The 19,627-nt window shown below is 39.4% G+C and overlaps 1 protein-coding gene and 2 non-coding genes across 5 annotated transcripts; 2 read left to right on the forward strand and 1 right to left on the reverse strand.

The window, feature by feature from the left end:
- Positions 1–1,354: 1,354 nt before the first annotated feature.
- LOC112844020 (5S ribosomal RNA) lies at positions 1,355–1,473 on the forward strand. The gene has a single exon (XR_003216575.1). It is a non-coding gene; the product is annotated as a 5S ribosomal RNA (ribosomal RNA).
- A 3,329-nt stretch (positions 1,474–4,802) lies between these two features.
- Positions 4,803–4,921, reverse strand: LOC112844021 (5S ribosomal RNA). Its single transcript, XR_003216576.1, has one exon. It is a non-coding gene; the product is annotated as a 5S ribosomal RNA (ribosomal RNA).
- A 483-nt stretch (positions 4,922–5,404) lies between these two features.
- Positions 5,405–19,385, forward strand: armh1 (armadillo like helical domain containing 1). 3 transcript variants are annotated; one of them, XM_005479005.3, is made up of 16 exons: positions 5,406–5,530; positions 5,810–5,954; positions 6,052–6,128; positions 6,353–6,443; positions 6,581–6,755; positions 14,946–15,173; positions 15,666–15,734; positions 15,829–15,995; positions 16,114–16,310; positions 16,415–16,499; positions 16,661–16,777; positions 17,002–17,074; positions 17,986–18,115; positions 18,785–18,862; positions 18,937–19,018; positions 19,110–19,385. In XM_005479005.3, exons 5-16 carry the CDS (start codon positions 6,691–6,693, stop codon positions 19,136–19,138), a joined length of 1,320 nt encoding a protein of 439 aa, XP_005479062.1. In that variant the 5' UTR covers positions 5,406–5,530; positions 5,810–5,954; positions 6,052–6,128; positions 6,353–6,443; positions 6,581–6,690; the 3' UTR covers positions 19,139–19,385. The 3 variants fall into 3 exon arrangements, with proteins under 3 accessions (XP_013121622.1, XP_005479062.1, XP_013121619.1); XM_013266168.3 differs by lacking the exons at positions 14,946–15,173; positions 15,666–15,734 and having other exon boundaries at positions 5,405–5,530; XM_013266165.3 differs by lacking the exons at positions 5,406–5,530; positions 5,810–5,954; positions 6,052–6,128; positions 6,353–6,443; positions 6,581–6,755 and adding an exon at positions 14,438–14,648.
- The last annotated feature ends 242 nt before the right edge of the window (positions 19,386–19,627 follow it).

The raw sequence follows: 19,627 nt of genomic DNA on the forward strand, positions 1-19,627 counted from the left end.
TTTTACCGTTTCTTCCCGCAGTAAATATAAACAACGATAGTATTCAGGAAGAAAACCAAACATTGCAGGTATTTTTATCATAACTCTGGTTTTACGTGGCCTATCAACACAAATTAAAAACTGGTATAAAGTCCACACTTTTTCCGTCAATTGTTCCGTCTGTCCTGCTCACATCTCCAATGGTTGTACACGTTGTCATTAATGTGGCTTCACTGCACATCAGCCACGTCGCTTTGCTAGCTAAAACACCGGTGTCGGCACATAAGGACGCTGTCATAGCCTGTCAACCACGTTGATTGGCTGCGTATATACGAATGTGAATCGCATTATTGGCTGGACTATAGGATAAGGTGGCATCGTTCTAATCCCATACAGGAGCAGCCAGTCACTTACTGACTAACACTGCAAAACAGAATTGTTAAAGTTTTAATTTTAATTTCAATTCAGGTTAGATTTTTTTTGTGCGCAACGCAGATTTTCTGTGCGCAGAGACCGTGCCAGCAGTGCGCAATTGCGCACGTGCGCAGCTTAGAGGGAACATTGGTTTCCACACCACTGAAGTCGTTTTACCTCTCTTTTCAACCAACGGCATCCTTTCTTCAGCAGCCATTATCCTCTCCTCTCCAAATAACTTCTGCTTAGCTTTCCGAGCTTCCCTCGGGTCCTCTTAATTGTTGTGACGCGTGTTCGAAACGCAGAGAGGTGCGCTCGATTTGCCACACGGAGCAGCGCGTGAGTAAAGCACGAGGGAGGTGCTAATAATCGGCTCAGTCATTTTTAATGATCGTTGAAAACCCAGATCGTAATCGAGATTAAAATTCGATTAATTGAGCAGCCCTATCACTTAGTCATAAATGCATTCTTAGAAGCCATTTTTACTAACAGCTTACTTTAGATCCTTCTGTCAGACTGTACTGGCCAAGCAGAGTCTACATAAGAAAGGAGGGTATGAGCTCCGTTGGACTGCACCCAGGACCAAACCGAAGTTGCTGGCTGTGATTCTCTTCTTGCGATATGCTGACCATTTATCAAGAAAAACAAATTAAGAGACACAGTTCACTAAAAAATTCTTGCTTGACACCCAATCACTGCAGAAAATATGAGCTATAAGCGAGAGAGCAGCTTTAAAAAAGGCTTTTTATACATGCTGTAACGACACATACACGCTTACATTTTTATCTTCTATATGTTACTTAACGTCTCCAAACGACAACGATGCTTGACTTACAAATCGTCCTAACACACTATATGTTTGCATGTTTTCGCTGTAACATATGAAGTGTAGGAAAATAACATCTATTGAACTGTGTGATATTTGCCACCTATAAAAGGTCTTTTGTATAGTGCTTTCCTCGCTTACGGCCATACCACCCTGAACACGCCCGATCTCGTCTGATCTCGGAAGCTAAGCAGGGTCGGGCCTGGTCAGTACTTGGATGGGAGACCGCCTGGGAATACCAGGTGCTGTAAGCTTTTTCGCTTCTACACACAAACTGCAGAGGGCGCTGCTGCTCAATCAGTGGAGACAGCTTCAGTAATTACTCACTGAAAACATTTCCAAAACTGATGCTTGGAAAATGCTGACTTTTAAAAGCTTCGTAACAGGTTTCTTCAGGCCGGTTCTCTGGTTGTGAAAGTCCAGCGACAAAAAGGATCCTCGTTGTTTTCCTAGAGAAGATTGAACAGATGTGTTTCTCTTTTTTAGATCTATAGTTCAAGGGCGTAGATTTGGCATGGACGGAAGGGACATGTCCCCACCAATAATTTGATCTCTTCGAGTAAAGAAAACAAACCCGATAGAAAGAAAAAAACGATCTGTCAACGTCTCATTCACCTAACGGTGCAGAAAGAGTTAAATTACGTTCTCTACTGGAGTCCTACCTCATGTGACAAATATGGCCAATGTGATTGGCTGTGCCTTTCAGGGAGCCCTGTTTAGTTTTAGCAGCGGCGAGCCTGCGCTGCGAGGACCTGCAAGGAGGAGAGGAGGACGGCAGCAAAAAGGAAGAACCTGGATATACGAAAGTATTTTTCAAAGAAACCTGTAAGTCACTTAAAGTCAAGTTCACTCATAAAATGTGTCCGTCGTAATAACGTTACAGGCTATGCTAGGCTTTGGTCTAAAATTGTATGTAACCATGAATAACGTGTTTTGGAAACTAAATGCACAACAGGCAGCACTATTAGTTATCTCAGTCTCAGAGTAGCATTTCTAATTTTGACTGAAACTGTCAGAGAAAACGGCAGCCTCGAGCAAGCCAGGATATTAGTTTACAGAGGCTGTTAAAATTATATGTCTAACGTTAAAATGTTGGTGACACAATAATTCCATCCTAATGGTACTGACATATTCATAGGGTTAATTTTTGAGACAAAATATCATGAGGTAGTCATGATTTTGCAAATATTCCACCTTGTCGTGCAGTTTGCACAAATTGTTTTAAAAATGCACTCACCCTACAAACATTACTGATGAGTCAAGATCTGCACAAATCGACAGACACACTGAAGCAGCTACCCATTTTATTGTTATTGTCATGTATGTCCTATTTGTCAGGTGACAGAAGAACCAACACAAAGCTCAGAGAGCAATGGTGATACAAGATCACAGGTGAAATTGGATGATGACTTGTTGGTTCATGTAGGCAAGTATATTTCTCCTTTTTTTTTTTTTTTTTTTTTTTATCAAGAAGCAAAGACAAAAAGGGGAAAAAAAAGAAACGGGACAGGGTTCGGTGGTTGAATCATCCGTCCCCACCAATGCCAAAACCAAATCTAAGCCCTTGCTATAGTTTATTCATTTGACCTACATTTGGTATGCCATTTTAAAGAGTTTTGCCTTTGTGACTTTGAAATATTATCTTATATATTATACTTAAAGATTTTATCTAAAAATATACCTATTTAACTTTATTATAATGATTTTATTCCAGACAATGTGATGTAACTTGATACAAATAGTTGTTTTCTGTCTAATCTGGCAGAACAGGAAGCATCAACTTCATAATAGCTATTTGCATAATTAAGACATCAACTATAAGTGTTCCCCAAATTTCCACATGAGGAATTCCCGTTCCTCATGTGTGCCATGTTGTCTGCACACCTGACAGTTCAAAAAATCCTGTGTTGATTACGGATGGCGGTTATTTCCTGAAACAGATAGCACTTGCTTTAGATAACTACAGAGCACTGCTTCCTTAATGAGCATTTGGATTATTTGTTCACTGATATTATGCTCATTAAAGCGGGGACCCACTATGTCCACCTTCAAAATCCTGTCTGCCAACTTCAACAAGATGTTAGTTAGAGTGATGCAGAAGTGTTAAAACACTGTTCAGAATAATCAGTGATGCATTTATCTGAACTGATGAAAGATCATTCACTTTCTTTACATAAATTTATTTCACATGAGTTTAGATCTTGTTAATGTGGGTGACTTAAGGTATCACATCACCAGCACGAGAAGTTGACACCTCAATGACTCATGAAAGCTCTGTTTCGTTCAGATCCCTGCGCATTTTCAGTTCCTCCTTGGAAGCCCCAAACAGATGCAGATACAGGGAATGGTTTTTTTTCTTGTGATTTTTTTTCTTTCTCTGACCGTTTATGCATTTTTTTGAGGAGATGCATAATCTAAAGAGTTTTCAGCACAGGTAAACATGATTCCTGCTCAACATCTCCACCATATTATCAGTTATTTGTAGCTGACTTGACCTGGTGAATTTTCCTCTTGTGGATATTTTGTGGGAGAAGTTATTTCAATGAATGAGGAAAAATATCACAATCACAACAGTTATGGCAGGATCCTTTACACGCCGCTTTCTTGTTTCATTTGCATAAGTGTATATTCTACATGTTGATGTTTTTTCCTCATTGTCTGTTTCTCATTATGTTCTTGCTTGCCTGTCATCTCTCATCAAATAAACTAAAACTAACTAAGCTGCTGCTCCAGAGAATTTTATGAACCTGAAAATGAAGCATTTGTGAAACCAGACACACTGGTTGGTTTTACAATCTCTAACGCAGAGAGGAGTTTTATGCTCATTATATGCAACATTTAATGAAATGATAATAATATAATGCTCTTTTGACACAGTCATAGAGGTAATGATTACATTTTGTCTTAGTGCTGAGGTCTTAGTGATGGAGTTGATGTGGACTGCATTATTCTGCGCTATGTGTGGAATTAAAAATCTTTCAGACTAAGTATTTCAATATAGCCTGTCTGTTCATGTGCACAAAAACATGTAAAGAAGCTCTAGATGCAGTGATACTGATCGTCTACTTACAGCAATGATTAAAAATTGGAACTGAAATTATTTTTATTATTAAATTTGTTTGTTTTAGTTTTTTTAATCTCAGCAAGTCCATCAGACAGCTGTGGAGGTTCAGGATCAGTAGAGTGGACATCATCACTGAGGTTCTTTGTACAGAGTTGAAAACAGGAGGAAGCTACAGACTGCAGCAACATCTACTGACAGTCTGGAAACTAAAGCCAGGAGATAATGTTGATGCATCTTTGACACGCTGAAGCTTTCAGACACATAAATCACACTGAGCTGAACCTCAGTGATCCTTGCGGGAAAAAAAACACCAGAAAAGTGAATTCACTGATTCAGGTGCTTGTATCATTTGCATTGTAAAGATTTTTTATTATTTGGGGGGGGGTTATATTATTTTATTTATGTATTTGTTTACAAAAACAAAAAGCATCAGTTTTAGAAATGTTATTAGTGATTACTGAAGCTGTCTCCACTGATTGAGCAGCAGCGCCCTCTGCAGTTTGTGTGTAGAAGCGAAAAAGCTTACAGCACCTGGTATTCCCAGGCGGTCTCCCATCCAAGTACTGACCAGGCCCGACCCTGCTTAGCTTCCGAGATCAGACGAGATCGGGCGTGTTCAGGGTGGTATGGCCGTAAGCGAGAGAAGTAGCATACATAAGTCCTTTTATAGGTGGCAAATATCACACAGTTCAATAGCTGTTGTTGTCTTACACTTCATATGTTACAGCGATTCGCTGTAACATATGAAGTGCATGAGATCCAAATATATGCCAATGTCAACACATGTTCATGTTGATGAGGTTTACTGAACAAATTTGAATCATCACAACAACCAAAATGTTAGCAACACATTATAAAGTTTATTATTATCACTATGGTAACCATGTTTATGTTTGTTACCTGCTAACTCAAACACATTCTGTAGGTGTCACATTTTGAGGACTGTAAGTTCACACATTTTCAGACTTTTGCAAACCGGAGTTGGAGATTGCAGAGAGAAGGCGAAGTGTTTTGTAAAAACTTTACAAGTTCTACGGATTATTTGCTCAAACAACAAAAGTGCAAACATGTTTTGCTGGACTCTAAGAAGAAGAAAGGCACAGCCTGATTTGTCATGTTTTTTTAATATTTAAAAAAAAAATGCTGTTTTTGTGCAGCAGTTCTTATTAAATCACATGCTGTTTGATTTATTTGAAACGGATAATAAAGGAGGATACTGTGGGTGTTGGAGAGGACCCACTGAAAAAGTACGATCTTTGCTATCTGTCACATTTTTACTATGTTTAAAATTATGTTTATGTATACATTTATAAATACACATATAAACATGCATGCACAGTTTTCTCATTTGAAAGTAAATACTTGCCTGAATATTTGAGCTGAATCAGTTTTTACTGTGTAAGTTGTAGATTTGTTCCCTCTGTGGAGTCCACAGCTTCATGCAGTCGGTTTAGCTGACTTTCTTGAGGCACTGAGGGCAGTTTGAGTGCATTACAGCAGACTGATCTTCTCTGTTATCTTTACAGTGTGAGTGTACGAAAGGATCTCACAGATGAACATGTGGCCCCTGACACTCCAGCCACCTCTTCTGCACCAGTCTCACCTCCAGCTGAGGCTCAGACGAACAAATCAAAGAAGGCTTCCTGGTGGCGCAGATGGCTTTTTTGTGAGGTGAGTTTACCACTGCAGAGAATAAGCTCTGAACAAACAAACGGTGCAGGAATTTGTGCATCATTTGTTTTTAACTGGATTTATTTGTAACTGGCAGAAAAAGTCAAAGGTTTTTCCCAAAAATGAAGACAAGGCAGAAGACACGGTCGTGCCACCTTCTGAACCCCAACAGAGGTACGATATTATTTTACTGTCTGAACAAGTTCTGCTGGTACTCCTTCCTTCTTGGATCATGAAGGAGAATCTTTTGTGTTTTGTCCAGTGTTAACCCCGTCAGCCAGTCTGAGGATGTTTTGGTCCTTTTACTGTGTTCCTATTTAAAGCTGATTGATTGCTTTGTGTTTCTTCTCCTGTAATTTCATCACTGTGATTGCACTGTTTGTGTCTTTCTATAACAGTACCATCAGCACTGAAAAATGTGAAGTCAAGGACGTTGGTGTCCAGACAGAGGTTTCCTGCCCTCCCAACTCGCTGCTGTTTTTCTGCACGGTACGTTCTACAGAGCCGAGTGTGACACGTGAACAGATGTTATAGGAACATGTGGAGTCTGAATGTTAGGATTGACACTCAAATTCTCATTATGTCATCCATTTTGGTTGAACTAACTGGTGATGTGTTCCTCAAAGAAAAAGGTGACCTTAGATGATGAGCCGCGTTGTCCTGAAGTCAATGAGAGAGATGAGCCAGTTTCCAGGCCGTGTACCCCACCACATCACACACTGCTGACTAACATACAATGACGAGTTCGTCAATGATGAGCAGCGGCAGAGAACAGCTTACCTGCTGTTCTATGAAAAACAGGTGATTTCTCCCATCAAACAGTTGGATTGTAAATGGTAAATGGTAAATGGCCTGTATTTGTATAGTGCTTTACTAGTCCCTAAGGACCCCAAAGCGCTTTACATCCATCCATTCACACACACATTCACACACTGGTGATGGCAAGCTACATTGTAGCCTCAGCCACCCTGGGGCGCACTGACAGAGGCGAGGCTGCCGAACACTGGCGCCACCGGGCCCTCTGACCCTGGATTGTGTTGGATACTGTCGTTTATATAAGATTTTATTGTAATGTATAGTATATAAGACTTTTATTTTATTTGTATCTTTTTATGTTTATGTTGTTTAGTGTACACCGAGGGCCGTGGGAGCGTTGCAATTACAAATTCTTGTGTATGACCTGTCCATATGTTTTTTTGACAAAAAGATGACTTTGAATTTGAGCATGTCCGTGCAAATACTCAGTTTATGTTCAAACTAGATTTTGTTCTTTTAATTTGCTCAATGACAAAGTTAGGATTTAGTTTAAGGAATGGCTGATTGCAGATTCCTGTTAGAAAACAAGTGTGTTGCATTTATGCAGTGGTTACTATGGTGGCACTTTAGGTGCAAGTGTTGCAACCACTGTAAATGTGACACCATCACCAAAAAATGTTATAAAATCAGAAGAAGAAAGAGAACTCTAATATGATAGCTACACACCAGCTGGACCATTATAACAACATCGCATCACATGAGTAACTTCACCATGACGAGACTTCAAGGACTCCAAGAATGTTCATACAGTGAGGATAAATCATGTTTTTTATTATTTATTATGAAAAACACACAATATAGATACATAAAATGCAGCAGGAGCTGCAACAGCTAACATGTCAGTTAATTTGACACGTTGATTTATTTATAATTTCTTTTTCTCTCTTAGCTTTTCAGCTCCACATTTTTGCCATTTCTTCCACACTCAACTCTTTTCTACAAGGTGAGCGCACAGTGAAGGAAGGGGAGGGCTGATGGCATTAAGAGATTTGATTGGGCAATCTAGGGGCCAGTTAGTTCTTCCCTTTGGTGAAAGCTGGGCTCTTCAGTTCAGCATGGTACAGCTCCAAAGATTCTGCAACATCAAACCCTATGTCTGCTAATATTACATCATCTGGGCTGAGGCAGTCCAGGTAACAGTTTCTATTTTTGTTTTTAAACTTTAGATATAAGCAAAACAAGAAAAGTAACATTTATCACTCCATCTCGATTCATTTTCATGTCATAAGTGTTAGCAACAGTTCTAGAAAAGGAGAAGTTTGTTCCAGTTTGCAGAAATGTTATTACAAATGTTCAAACTACTGCACTGTAAAATCTAAGTAGTTCCCAGAACTCAAAAAAACTATGCAAACTCATTGCCTCCAGAAAAATTGAGTGCAGTTTACTTAAGATGACTGTTAGGACAACTTCTTCACTGCAAGTATGCAGTACTAAGAATAACAATTTGTGGTAACCTGATTATGATTCAAAATGAATAATTAACAACACTTCTTGTAATGGTGTTAAAATCAGGACAACTTTTATTTTCAAATGCAAAAAGTAAAAGAAAATCAGCCAACATACTGGACACATACGTCAATATAATTGTTTGTTGTTCTGCTGAACAATAATAATTATACTGTCATCATTGTTACAGAGATTGAAACTTTATTGATAATTTGTCCAGGTAAAAAATGCCCTCCCACAAATGTCATGTGACAACCTCATTGGCTTACAGAGTTCTGACATCACCCACATTTAGAATCTTACCACCACTTTGATCCTTTGATCCTTTGATCCTAAAAACCCTTAAATAGGAGTGAGACACAACAACTTTTAGTCTGTTATTCGCAGCATTTACGTTTGCAGCATTCAAACGCTCGCCAGAGAAGCCTTTTTTGGATCGTTTTCAGAGTCACTGGTCACTGTTTACAGATTCTAACATGTCTCCGAAAAAACACAACAAAAGAGAAATAGTAAAGCCCAGCGCTCCTCTTTGCGATCAAGAGGACAATATTCAAGTACAGAAGATGTGCTTGGAAGAAATGCATGAGGAAAATCTCAGGGAGAATCACAATACGCGACACCCGTCCCAGCCAGAGTACATCTATTACGTCTGGCAAAGTTTTTTTGAACAACGAGCGGAGATTATGTTCCTGAGAGAAGAATATGAGAGAAGGACTGCTGAAGTAGGTAGATTGTTCAGCCAGCTTGTTGAAAAGGAAGATATTCAAAAGGAGAAAGAAATGGAAGTCCTAGACATGCGCGGAAGGATCTTTGAGCTCCAAGCAAAGCTTAATAAAGCTCAAGAAAAACCAACAGAAGAAGTCCTCCAACAGAAGAAAAACGAGCAGGACAAGGACAAAAAGATTCAGGAGCTGCAAGTAAAGCTTGACAAAGCTTTGCAAAATAATAAAGAAATCCTCCAAGAGAAGAAACAACTGGTCATAAAACTCCAAGGCACAGAGATAAATCACAAAGTGCTGAAAGGAAGGGTTGAGTTTCTTCAAAAGAAAGGGCAACAGACCATGAAACAGGAAGATACGGATTGCAAGCTTCAGGACATGGAGAAACACAACAAAGGCTTGCAAATAAAGCTCGATGAAGCTCTGCAAAAAAATAAAGAACTCCTCCAAGAAAAAGAGCAAATGGACGTAAAGCAGCGCAAACTCCAAGGCATGGAGGAAAAGTACAAAGCGCTTCAGGCAAGGCATGATAAAACACTGAACAAGAATAAAGAGTTGCTTCAAGAAAAAAAGCAACAAGAAATTAAACAGAAAGAAATGGACTGCAAGCTTGAAGACGTGGAGGAAAAATACACAGCGCTGAAAATAAAGCTCGATAAAACAGTGCAAAGAAATAAGGATTTCAAACAAGAGAAAGAACAGCAAGACATGAAAGAGAAAGATCTGGATTGCGAGCTTCAGAACATCAAGAAACACAACAAAGGTTTGCAAGTAATGCTTGATGAAGCTCTGCAAAAAAATAAAGAAATCCTTGAAGAGAAAGAAAAGCTGGACATAAAGCAGAGAGACATGCAGTGCCAACTCCAAGGCATGCAGGAAAAATACGGAGCGCAGCAGGTAAAGCTTGATGAAACACTGCAGAAATATCAAGAGCTACTTCAAGACAAAGAACAACGGGAAATAAAGCAGAAAAAAGAAAAACAAACTCTCCAGGACTTTGAGAGGAAAAACCAAAAACTGCAAGAACGTTATAACAAAATGAACAACAAAACAACTGAACTGGAGGGGGAAAAGAAAACACTGCAAAAACAATGCTCAGACATGCAGAGTAAGCTCAATGACATGCTGAGAAAAAACACAGAACTTGAGGAACTTTCCAACAACTTGAAGTGCAAAAACACTGAGGTGCAGATGTTAAAGCAGCAACTAGAGAAAACAAACAAAGACCTGCAGTGTACACTTCAACAAATCGAGAGAAGTCAGCAGCTAGAAGACACGCACAACAAATTAGAACAGTGTTATACAGAGATGCACAAGGCAAAGCTAATGCAGGAGGCAAAATGTAACGAACTGAAAGAAAGGCTGGAAGAAAAACAAGCCAAATTAGAAGAAGTGGAGAAAACATGCAGGAAACTTGAGAAGGAAAATACACAAACGATCGATGAGTTAAGAACCCTTATCCTAGAGAAAAAAGTGCTCGTGGAAAAGCTCCTGGAAAAGAAGAAAAAACGCTTCCGTTTCTTCTGGAGGAGGGACACTCCTGCTTTTTCTACGTTTTCTACGTTTTCTGCTGCTGATGTCACCTCGTCTTCCTCCACCTCTGTTCCATCGTAATTTTCACCTCTCCAATCCTGTCCCCTCCCTTTCCCACCTGACACCTCTCCCTCCCCTATTTCCCTTTAACCCCTAACACCTGTCCCATCTCCCTCCCCTCTCTCTCTCTTTCACCCTCACCCCCCAACCAGTCCCGACAGTTGACTGCCCCCTCTAGAGCCTGGTTCTGTCATAGGTTTCTTCCTTTAAAGGGAGTTTTTCCTATCCACTGTCGCACCTAGTGCTTGCTCAGAGGGGATTGTTGGGGTTTTCTGTCCTCTATCTCTTTCCTCTTTTCTATCCCTTTAATTTACCCTCTTGAAGTGCAAAAACACTGTCCCATCTCCCTCCCCCCTCTCTCTCTCTCTTTCACCCTCACCCCCCAACCAGTCCCGACAGTTGACTGCCCCCTCTAGAGCCTGGTTCTGTCATAGGTTTCTTCCTTTAAAGGGAGTTTTTCCTATCCACTGTCGCACCTAGTGCTTGCTCAGAGGGATTGTTGGGGTTTTCTGTCCTCTATCTCTTTCCTCTTTTCTATCCCTTTAATTTACCCTCTTCTTAACCCCCCCCCCCCTCTATTTCCTCAATAGTTTAATAATAAACACAATTGGCTGCATTTTAAATGTGTCTGAACAATGTCTTCATTCAAGAATGAATTGTCTTTGTCATGGACTCGTGTATTGTGTGTTTTCCTCGGGTTGGTGATTCTCACGGTCGTTCAGCCCAGGAGTCCAGTGTTTTAGTGTTTTAATCACATTTAGTGTTACATTTTAGATCACAATAATAGGATATCCACAATTTAGGATTCAGGCATTTGTTTTAGTTCAATATCGTAATCATTCTATGATTGAGGAATTTTACAGAACCTTCAGTCAGCAGCAATAACTTCAATTCATTGACATTTGCAAGCATTCCTTTATACACAGCATTTCAGTCAGGTTGAGGTCTGGACTTCCATGCTGTAGATTTGCTGCTGTGCTTGGGGTCATGATCCTGTTGCATGACCTAATTTAGGAGAAGCTTTAGCTGTCGGACAGATGGCCTCACATTTGACTCTAGAAAACTCTGGCATACAGAGGATTTTGTCGACTGCAAGGTGCCTATCTCTTGTGGCTGCAGAACAAGCTTAAATCAAAAAATTATCCACTGCCACTGCTATGAATCCTGGGATAGGGTGGGCCACGAGGGATACCCCCGAATCATCGTTCAAATCCAGGTAAAAGGAGGATGCATTTGTGGGTCACATTTGGAACAGTCTTTGTCACCTGGCTGTCACGTAATCGGCTGTTAAAGGCAGCCTCCAAATCACAAAACAACCACAATGGACCAAAGTGCCTTACAGAAGATTAAATAGATAAAAACAAATAGAAAGAAAAACCACAGAAAAGGAGAAGGATAAATAAAAAAACATATAAATTACACATATTTAACAAACATGATTTCTTAGTTTGGAACATTTCTCAGTCACCTTGCAATCATGGGTTCTCAGTCACCTCGGGCACTTCCATTACAGAAGTACTAATTTTACCCTCCTGAAAATGTAGCTATAATTCAGGAAGGTAAAAAAAATGGGAAGAGTGATTTAATCTATTTGGATTTATCTTTTTAAGTTAAATATTTCTGTGCTTTCATCATCTTACAATCCGGTGATTGCAGCCATTCCCCAAATCTCTGTGAATGGTAACCATGTCCTTTGATCAATGGTCATTGATCAATGATCATTCAAATTTGCATTGTAATGATCAAGGAACTGACCTACCAACCCATTGTTCATTCAGTGGTGCTAGTTTGAGTCATTGTGCAAATGTACTGTTTATAAGGTTGGGGTAACATGCAGTCAGCTGAGACTGAAGAAGTCACTTGGAAGAGTGATGAAACGTTTCTCCCACTGAAAACATTACGTCCAGCTGAACAGAATCAACATTTTGGGATTCCCTTACCTGGTTGATTAAGCATGCATAAAGATATTTCTGTTCTAAAACTTTTGTACATACAAAATAATATGACAGGACTTGAAGAAAAGTAACACATTTACTCTCATTTAGGGCGACTGAGGTTGGATCAGATGAGTTTTCCACCTACCTTATGTCCTCATAACTGGTGGTAATGGACAGCATGTTGCCTTATCAGCACTGGGGTCTTTTGTTTGATAGTTCCACAGTGCCGTGATGAAGTACCATACCCCTCTGCTCTTTCCATTACAGGGAATGTCTAGAAAGCACAAACCTTTATGATCTCAGCTGTGATTATTAAAGTGTAGTTATCCTTCCTCCCTTTCCTTCTGCCTTCCTCCCTTTCCTTCTTCCTTCCTCTTAAGCACTTAAGGGTTGCTGGAGAGGGGGTTGAAGACTATCCCAGCTGCCATAATGTAAAACTCAGGGTACACACTTGACAGTTCACCGCTCAGAATCACATTCCCAATAGATGATTGTAATTCCCAAAAGAATAGACAATTAACCTAAAAAAGCGAGTTGTTGGACTGTGAGAGGGAGCCGGAGCACCCTCAGAGAACACAACATGCAAACAGCAGCCAGCACATTTACATGCACAACCTTCTTGCATTGTGTAGTTTTTTTTTTTTTACGTTATAATTTAAAACAAATCCCTTAATTAAATTAGTGAGTTTAAGTAATGTATGAAATATTACTGCTATCTAAGTCCCAGATTTCAGTTTATCGGACATTAGCTACATTTAATAAGAAGATGATCTGATTAATAACACATGTTAGTTTATTACAGCACAGTGTTAAAGTGATAGAGAGGACACAGTGTGTTAAGACGATTTGTAAGTCAAACATTGTTGTCGTTTGGAGACTTTTAGTTACATATAGAAGACAAAAATGTAAGCGTGTATGTGTCGTTACACCATGACTGGGTTTTTTTAAGTTCTCTCGCTTATGCCATTAACACCATTAACACATCAGCTCTCGTCTCGGAAAGGTAAGCAGGGTCGGGCCTGGTCAGTACTTGGACAGGAGACGATTGTTAGCACCTAACAGAATTAATTTCAAGGCACCATTTAACACAACGCATTCTTTGTTTGCCCAACTGTTGCTTCCTCAACATGTTTCTTCTCTTTCTCAGTCACAGCCAGTGATGCCAGTACATAACAAGCCTTGTCTTCTGCTTGGGCAAAACCCAGGTTCCTCAGTACTCCATCAAATGTCTTGGCTGGTAGAGTCTAGATTTAAAGCAAAAGGAAAAACAAATACAATGTGAAAAGTTTTAATGTGAACAAGCAACCTTTTTGAAACTGAGAGCTACTTCTTGGGTACTGATTAATGCGAAGGGCTACAAGTTTGATACACACTTCTGAAATAACAAATTTGGTCAATTAACCTTTAACTATATGTTATCATTAATAATTAATGATATTCATCTATGTAAAGACACTGATTATGTTAATGATGTCTCACAATAATTATAAACAATGTTTAAACAAGGTAGGTAAGGTAGGAAACAGATAAATATGAATATGCAACACGTTTTTTCTATAATTCTCTGCAAGTATTTGCATTTTCAAATGATCATTTCTACAACATTTTCACTTGCCACTAACAATTTTTTTAACATATCATAAGATTTTACCGGACTTGTCACCAAATCTGCAGCATTTTGTTTAATTATCATATGTTACATTTAACGACCAAATTTGTTTTTCAGTAATTAAATCCAACTTTGCAATGACACTGCCATGTTGCCACTGAGAAAATCTGGTATTGCTTTCGCTGTCTGTTAGTGGGAACTCTGGTACTGCATGATGTAAGTGCAGCATCTTTTTCTTTTTCTTTTTTTATGCAAAGAGATCATGTTCATCTGGGCTTTTAATGCATTTAAAGCACTTATCATGTCAGCAACAGTCTTACCTTTGCTTTGTAGCTCACAGTTCAAATGGTTCAGTTTCCCAGTTGTCCCTTAAAAATGCAAGGTCGAGTGTCCACTCACGGAGTCATGCTCAAAGCCGATCACCTTTGCACATAACGTCTGCTGGTGAATGATGCAGTGGTAATGCATAAAGTTTGGGAACTCTGTGTCACCTTTACAGTGAGCGATGAATCCTGTATGTCTGCCGATCATAGCAGGAGCCCGTCGGTAGTCAGTGATACCAGCTTTTCCAAAGGTACCTTTTTCTCCGCGAAAAACTCCTTCACCCTGTTAAAGTTGTCAACTCCACTCGTAGTTGTCTTTAGCGGCAGTAGTGTCAGAAGTTCTTCTTACTTTCCTCCCACCAAGTTTCCGGGTGCCAGAGTGTGTGGCCGTTACTAAGCAACCGCGAGTTAGCAGCAGTAAACCAGGGATAGAGGAAGAAAGCTACTAAAATCAAGCCTCTGAATTTAAGATGTTATTCTGTATCTCTGGATAATTATTCAGATTTCTGGCTCTGCTTCTTCACTGTTGCTTAATTTCGGTTTACCAGCGACAAGCAAGGCAACAAAACGATGTCAACACAAGAGCAACAAGCTAACATCGGCAAAGTCCTCAGCTTTCTTCGGGAATGGGACCGCGGTGACATGAGGGTCCGCGGTCGCATGTTGAGCACCTTTGTGACTCAAAACACGGGGAAGACGTTTTATGAGCTGGAGCTGGAGTTTGCGCAGGTCGCCAGTCTCTTCCTAGCTCGACTTACCACATGGATGAAGCTCACGTATCCTTTATTCGGCCGTGGTCTAGGATAACTGTTAGTTTTGGACATGTATATCTTGTACAGCTCAAAAAACGTGTCCTGGGTGGGGTGTAAATATCTCCAAATAGTAGTGGGATTCGTGTTTCCTTGCATAAGTCCTGCAGGGTTTGTCTTGGAGACTTAAATGAGGCTTGTTGAGTTTTCTGCTGGTTAAACCTGCACGGGTTTGGGACTATCTTGAATTTGAGGGGGCTGCATAACATGTGAAAACAACACATTTAAATCATAAAACATATTATTGTTATACACACACAGCCAAATGATGCTGAATTTATTATAGCATAAAATATCAGAATAGAGTTTTCAAAATGTGCCTGCACATGTGAGGGTTTGATAAAGTATAAGTTATGACCTTGGACTTCTGTGGATGGGATGAAGGATATAAGTACAAAAGGTTTTCCTGCTCTTGGATGACAGGGAAATCAACTGGACAGTCCTTTACTAATACTTCAGATACATGTTAGGCACCTTCTTGGGACTTCAGCTGAAAGCACTTGGGATTTTCCTATCTGCTTCTTGTCAGTGAGTGACCCAAAATGCGGCACTGTAATCTGCAAAAATATCTTTAGGCCAACAGATGTTTTCTTCCAATAAACCATCTCTCTCATTTGATCAGTGATCAGTATCTGATAAACTTCCTGGAGGATGGAGGAGTTCTCACTCTGCTGAACATTTTGAGCCACTCTCAGAGCAAAGACGATGACAAGGCCGGAGCCATCAAACTTCTACTCACTGTCTCAAAAGCAGGTCGCAAGTACAAGGAGATCATCTGTGAAAGTCACGGTAAATTTCACATTTGTCTGTGGCATATGTAAATTTATTTTAGATTTTAGATCAGATTTTAAAACAGCCTACAATATAGTTTCTTTTATCAGTAATGCTGCTTTTGCTTTGTTTCCAGGCGTTAAAGTCATAGGCGAGTGCCTGGCCACATCAAACAGAGATGAAACCAAAGAGGCAGCGTCGGTCCTTTTGGAGTCCCTGTCCCACGGAAATCCCAGATATCAGGACCAAGTCTACAAATATCTGATTACCTGCATGACTTGTAGCTCACCTAAATCCCTGCAGCTTATTCTGCACACCTTATGCATTGTGCAGGTGAAGCCAGCCACCTACAGAGTATGCACAAAGCTGCATATTACTGCAGTCAGTCTGTGTGTTGCAGAACTGATTTTTAGTTTTAAACATTTTTTCTCTTGCAGCGAAAAATGAAAACAGCCCATTACAGCATTGTAGAGCCTCTGCTTAACACACTCAGATCCCCACACCTGGAAGTTCAGGATGAAGGTAAATTGACACGCTATTTTTTTTAAATTTAATCCTGACATTTCATTGTATCCTGTGAAATAACAAATCATTCCCCTAGCCATTGTGACTGTGGATGAAAAATTGTGATCCTGTTATTATTAATCAGCTTTTTTGTTTTTGTCTCTTTATGTCTTTGACAGCCATTAAACTCATCTTAGACCTGAAGCATTATGATGTGAAGGCAGTTCTACTTACTGGTTTGGTGGCTCTACTGAGGCCTATTAAAGAAAAAGTACACCAGCATCAAATCAGCAAAGGTGACATTAGAGTTTGGTTGTGTGCTGTGAAAGCCTTTAATATACACCTCTTTCTTTTGACCCATTATGGCCACCTTTTCATATTTTAATTGGTGCTTTTCTACAGTTTCTGATACAGTTACACAACCCATCAGTTAATGTGTTAAAATTTTGTGAATGAGCCCTAACTTGCCACAGTCATTTTCATGAAATGTTTTATTGACAATCTTGTACAATCTTGTCAGAATTCAAGATGACTGAGATGACTGGATCTTTCCCTGTATTTGTACAGCAAGCTGCTGCAGCTAAAACAATACGGTATGGAGTCCAAATAACGTCCTCAATCGCAGTATAACACAAAGTCAGTTAAACTTCAGGGATATCTGTCTGTCCAGTTAGCAATAAGAACATAATGTGAATTGTTCAAAACCATGATGGCTTTGCAGGTGGTTGCCAAAGACCACTGCTATCATGCCGTGCTCATGGAGCCTCATGTGGATGTTATGACCAAACCGTTAGAAACAAATCACACACTCATTTACATACATACATACATACATACATACCTGATCATCTTCTCTAACATTTGCATTACACACCCACAGAAACTCAATGAGGACAGTATAAACAAAAATCATGAGTTGTTCACGATAGATGCACGGGGAACAACCCAAGGTTCGGTATCTTGCCCAAGGATACTTTGACATGCAGACTGTAGTAGCCAGGTGCTCAAACCATTAACCTTTGAATTAGTAGACAACCTGCTCTACCTCCTAAACCCCAGCTGCAGTGACAAAGTCATAAGCAAAAAGCAAAACTAGAGAAAAATCTGTCAGGAGGGATAAGAAGAGAACAATGGTTTATAGTCACCACCTGCAAAACTATTTCCTTTTTGACAGGTGTCTTGTTGTTGCCCCTCCGGTGCACCTGTTACCACTTTCTTTGGCAGCAAAAAGGGTGATTTAGATTCACAGTGGTTTATACTTCCCACTAATTAGATTGAGATGCATGAAGCTTAACTGACTTTTTAGGCCATGGTTTGATAAAACCATGACATAACATTTTATTCATGGCAGTGTGATAGCTTTATATATTGTAATAAAGTAGCTATCTTTAGCTGCTCCCATGTCACGAGGGTTCACAATAGCCGGTAGCTCCCCATGTTTGATTTGGCAGTTTTATGCCCGATGTCCTTTCTGCATTTTAATGATGTTCAATATTTGTTAAAGGTTGCTGGCTGAGGAAGATCAAGAGCTTTCTCGTGAGCTTCTCTCTCTTGGAGTGATCCAGCATCTTCTGCACACTATGGGCAACAGAGAACATCCTGATGCCCAAATACAAGCCAGTCTAACATTAGAGGTACTTCAGTGTGTATGTCTTCTCAAAAAAAGCAGGCTGATGACGCCTATGATGGTTTTCTCACAACAATTTGGTACAAATAATAAAAAAAAAAATACTATGAAGCACTTCAGCCTTCTATTTTAAGACTTCACCTTTTTTTGTTCTTTTTCTTGTCAGCAGAATAAGACATATTCACAGTTGTAACCCGACTGCTTTTTTGTCAGCTTCATTACCTCATGCTTGAATCGGCTGCTTTAATGTGGTCCTGTCAGCAATCTACTAATGCATGTCTACGAAGCAGGACAGTTAAAGTCATTATGTCTTGCCCAATTTTCAACTGTTTTTAGATGGTTTGAGTTTCTGTTACTGTTCTGATAGAATCTTCTGATTTCTTATGACTGCTTCTTGGTTCCCGTCCTGCTTCCACCCTCTTTAAAAAAAAATGTGTAAGCAGTAATTTACAATTATTGTGTTCCAGTAAAGCCCTTTTTTTTCTTTTGCATTAAATTAGAACCAGAAAATGCCAGCCTTGTAATTAAGTGGAAACAAAGGCTGCTTTTCTTGAAGTTGGGCTATTTGTAAAAATGTGTTTGGTTCATCTCCGTTTCGGTTTTGCATCTGCAGAAAGGAACATTAACTCAGACATATGAATATCAGCTTCTGATGTCTGCTTTCATCTCTGTGTAGTATTTTGTCGTCTCCTTCCCTGCTGTTGAGGACCAAGTGCAGAGAGTGATGGGCAGCGCTCTGTTTGCAGAGTTCAAAGTAAGCGATAACCTAAGTTAAAGGTGCATTGCTCCAAGTCAGTACCAACAAATATAATCACAATCTTTCTACAGAACAAAGCTGACACTGTATACATGAACATGAATGAAACAGAAGAAGAAATGCTGCTAACAAATCAGATTAACATGTCACAAGGTAATGATTTTACTGTTTTATTTGACAGCTGATTATTTTCCTATATTTCCTGTACTATGTGAAACTAATTGTATTCTTTTTCTTTTTTCAGTTTTAAATGGTAACAAGTCTGACAGCTGACCAGAGGAAAAATAGTTTTGTAAACGGATATAAATAAGGTTTTTAGAAATTTTTGTATTAATGCCTATAACCTGTTCTACCATTTGTTTTTGTATTAAGAAAAAATATTCTATCTATCACTAGAAAAATGGGAAGTTCAGTCATTTATATTAATAGAGCGAGAAATGGCTTTGACAATGGAAGCTCTGTAATAGGTTTGGGGCTTCTTCTCAAATAAATACAAATAAATAAATAAATTTGGAATTTATATGTGTTTGAGGTGTGTGCACATACACACACACACACACACACACCTGTGTATACTCGCTTGAGTCAAATTTGAGGTCGCATTTTTTAACTCCCACCCTTTGGGGACACCTGTTTCTGTTTGGTTTAGAAGCAGGCTGGCAACTGAATTTTACACCTCCAAATCCACAGAAATAAAAAAAATCACTTGAGATTTTCATTTCATTAAGCAATATTTCTTCATACAGTATTTTTACCTTCCTA

Source organism: Oreochromis niloticus, linkage group LG23, assembly GCF_001858045.2.
Source record: "Oreochromis niloticus isolate F11D_XX linkage group LG23, O_niloticus_UMD_NMBU, whole genome shotgun sequence".
Classification (NCBI taxonomy): domain Eukaryota; kingdom Metazoa; phylum Chordata; class Actinopteri; order Cichliformes; family Cichlidae; genus Oreochromis; species Oreochromis niloticus.

Coding starts and splice junctions, on each gene's coding strand:
- armh1 (XM_005479005.3), top strand. CDS start 6,691: ATGACGAGTTCGTCAATGATGAGCAGCGGCAGAGAACAGCTTACCTGC. Junction 15,735..15,828: donor TTCCTATCTGCTTCTTGTCA/GTGAGTGACCCA, acceptor TCATTTGATCAG/TGATCAGTATCTGATAAACT. Junction 16,500..16,660: donor CCTGGAAGTTCAGGATGAAG/GTAAATTGACAC, acceptor TGTCTTTGACAG/CCATTAAACTCATCTTAGAC.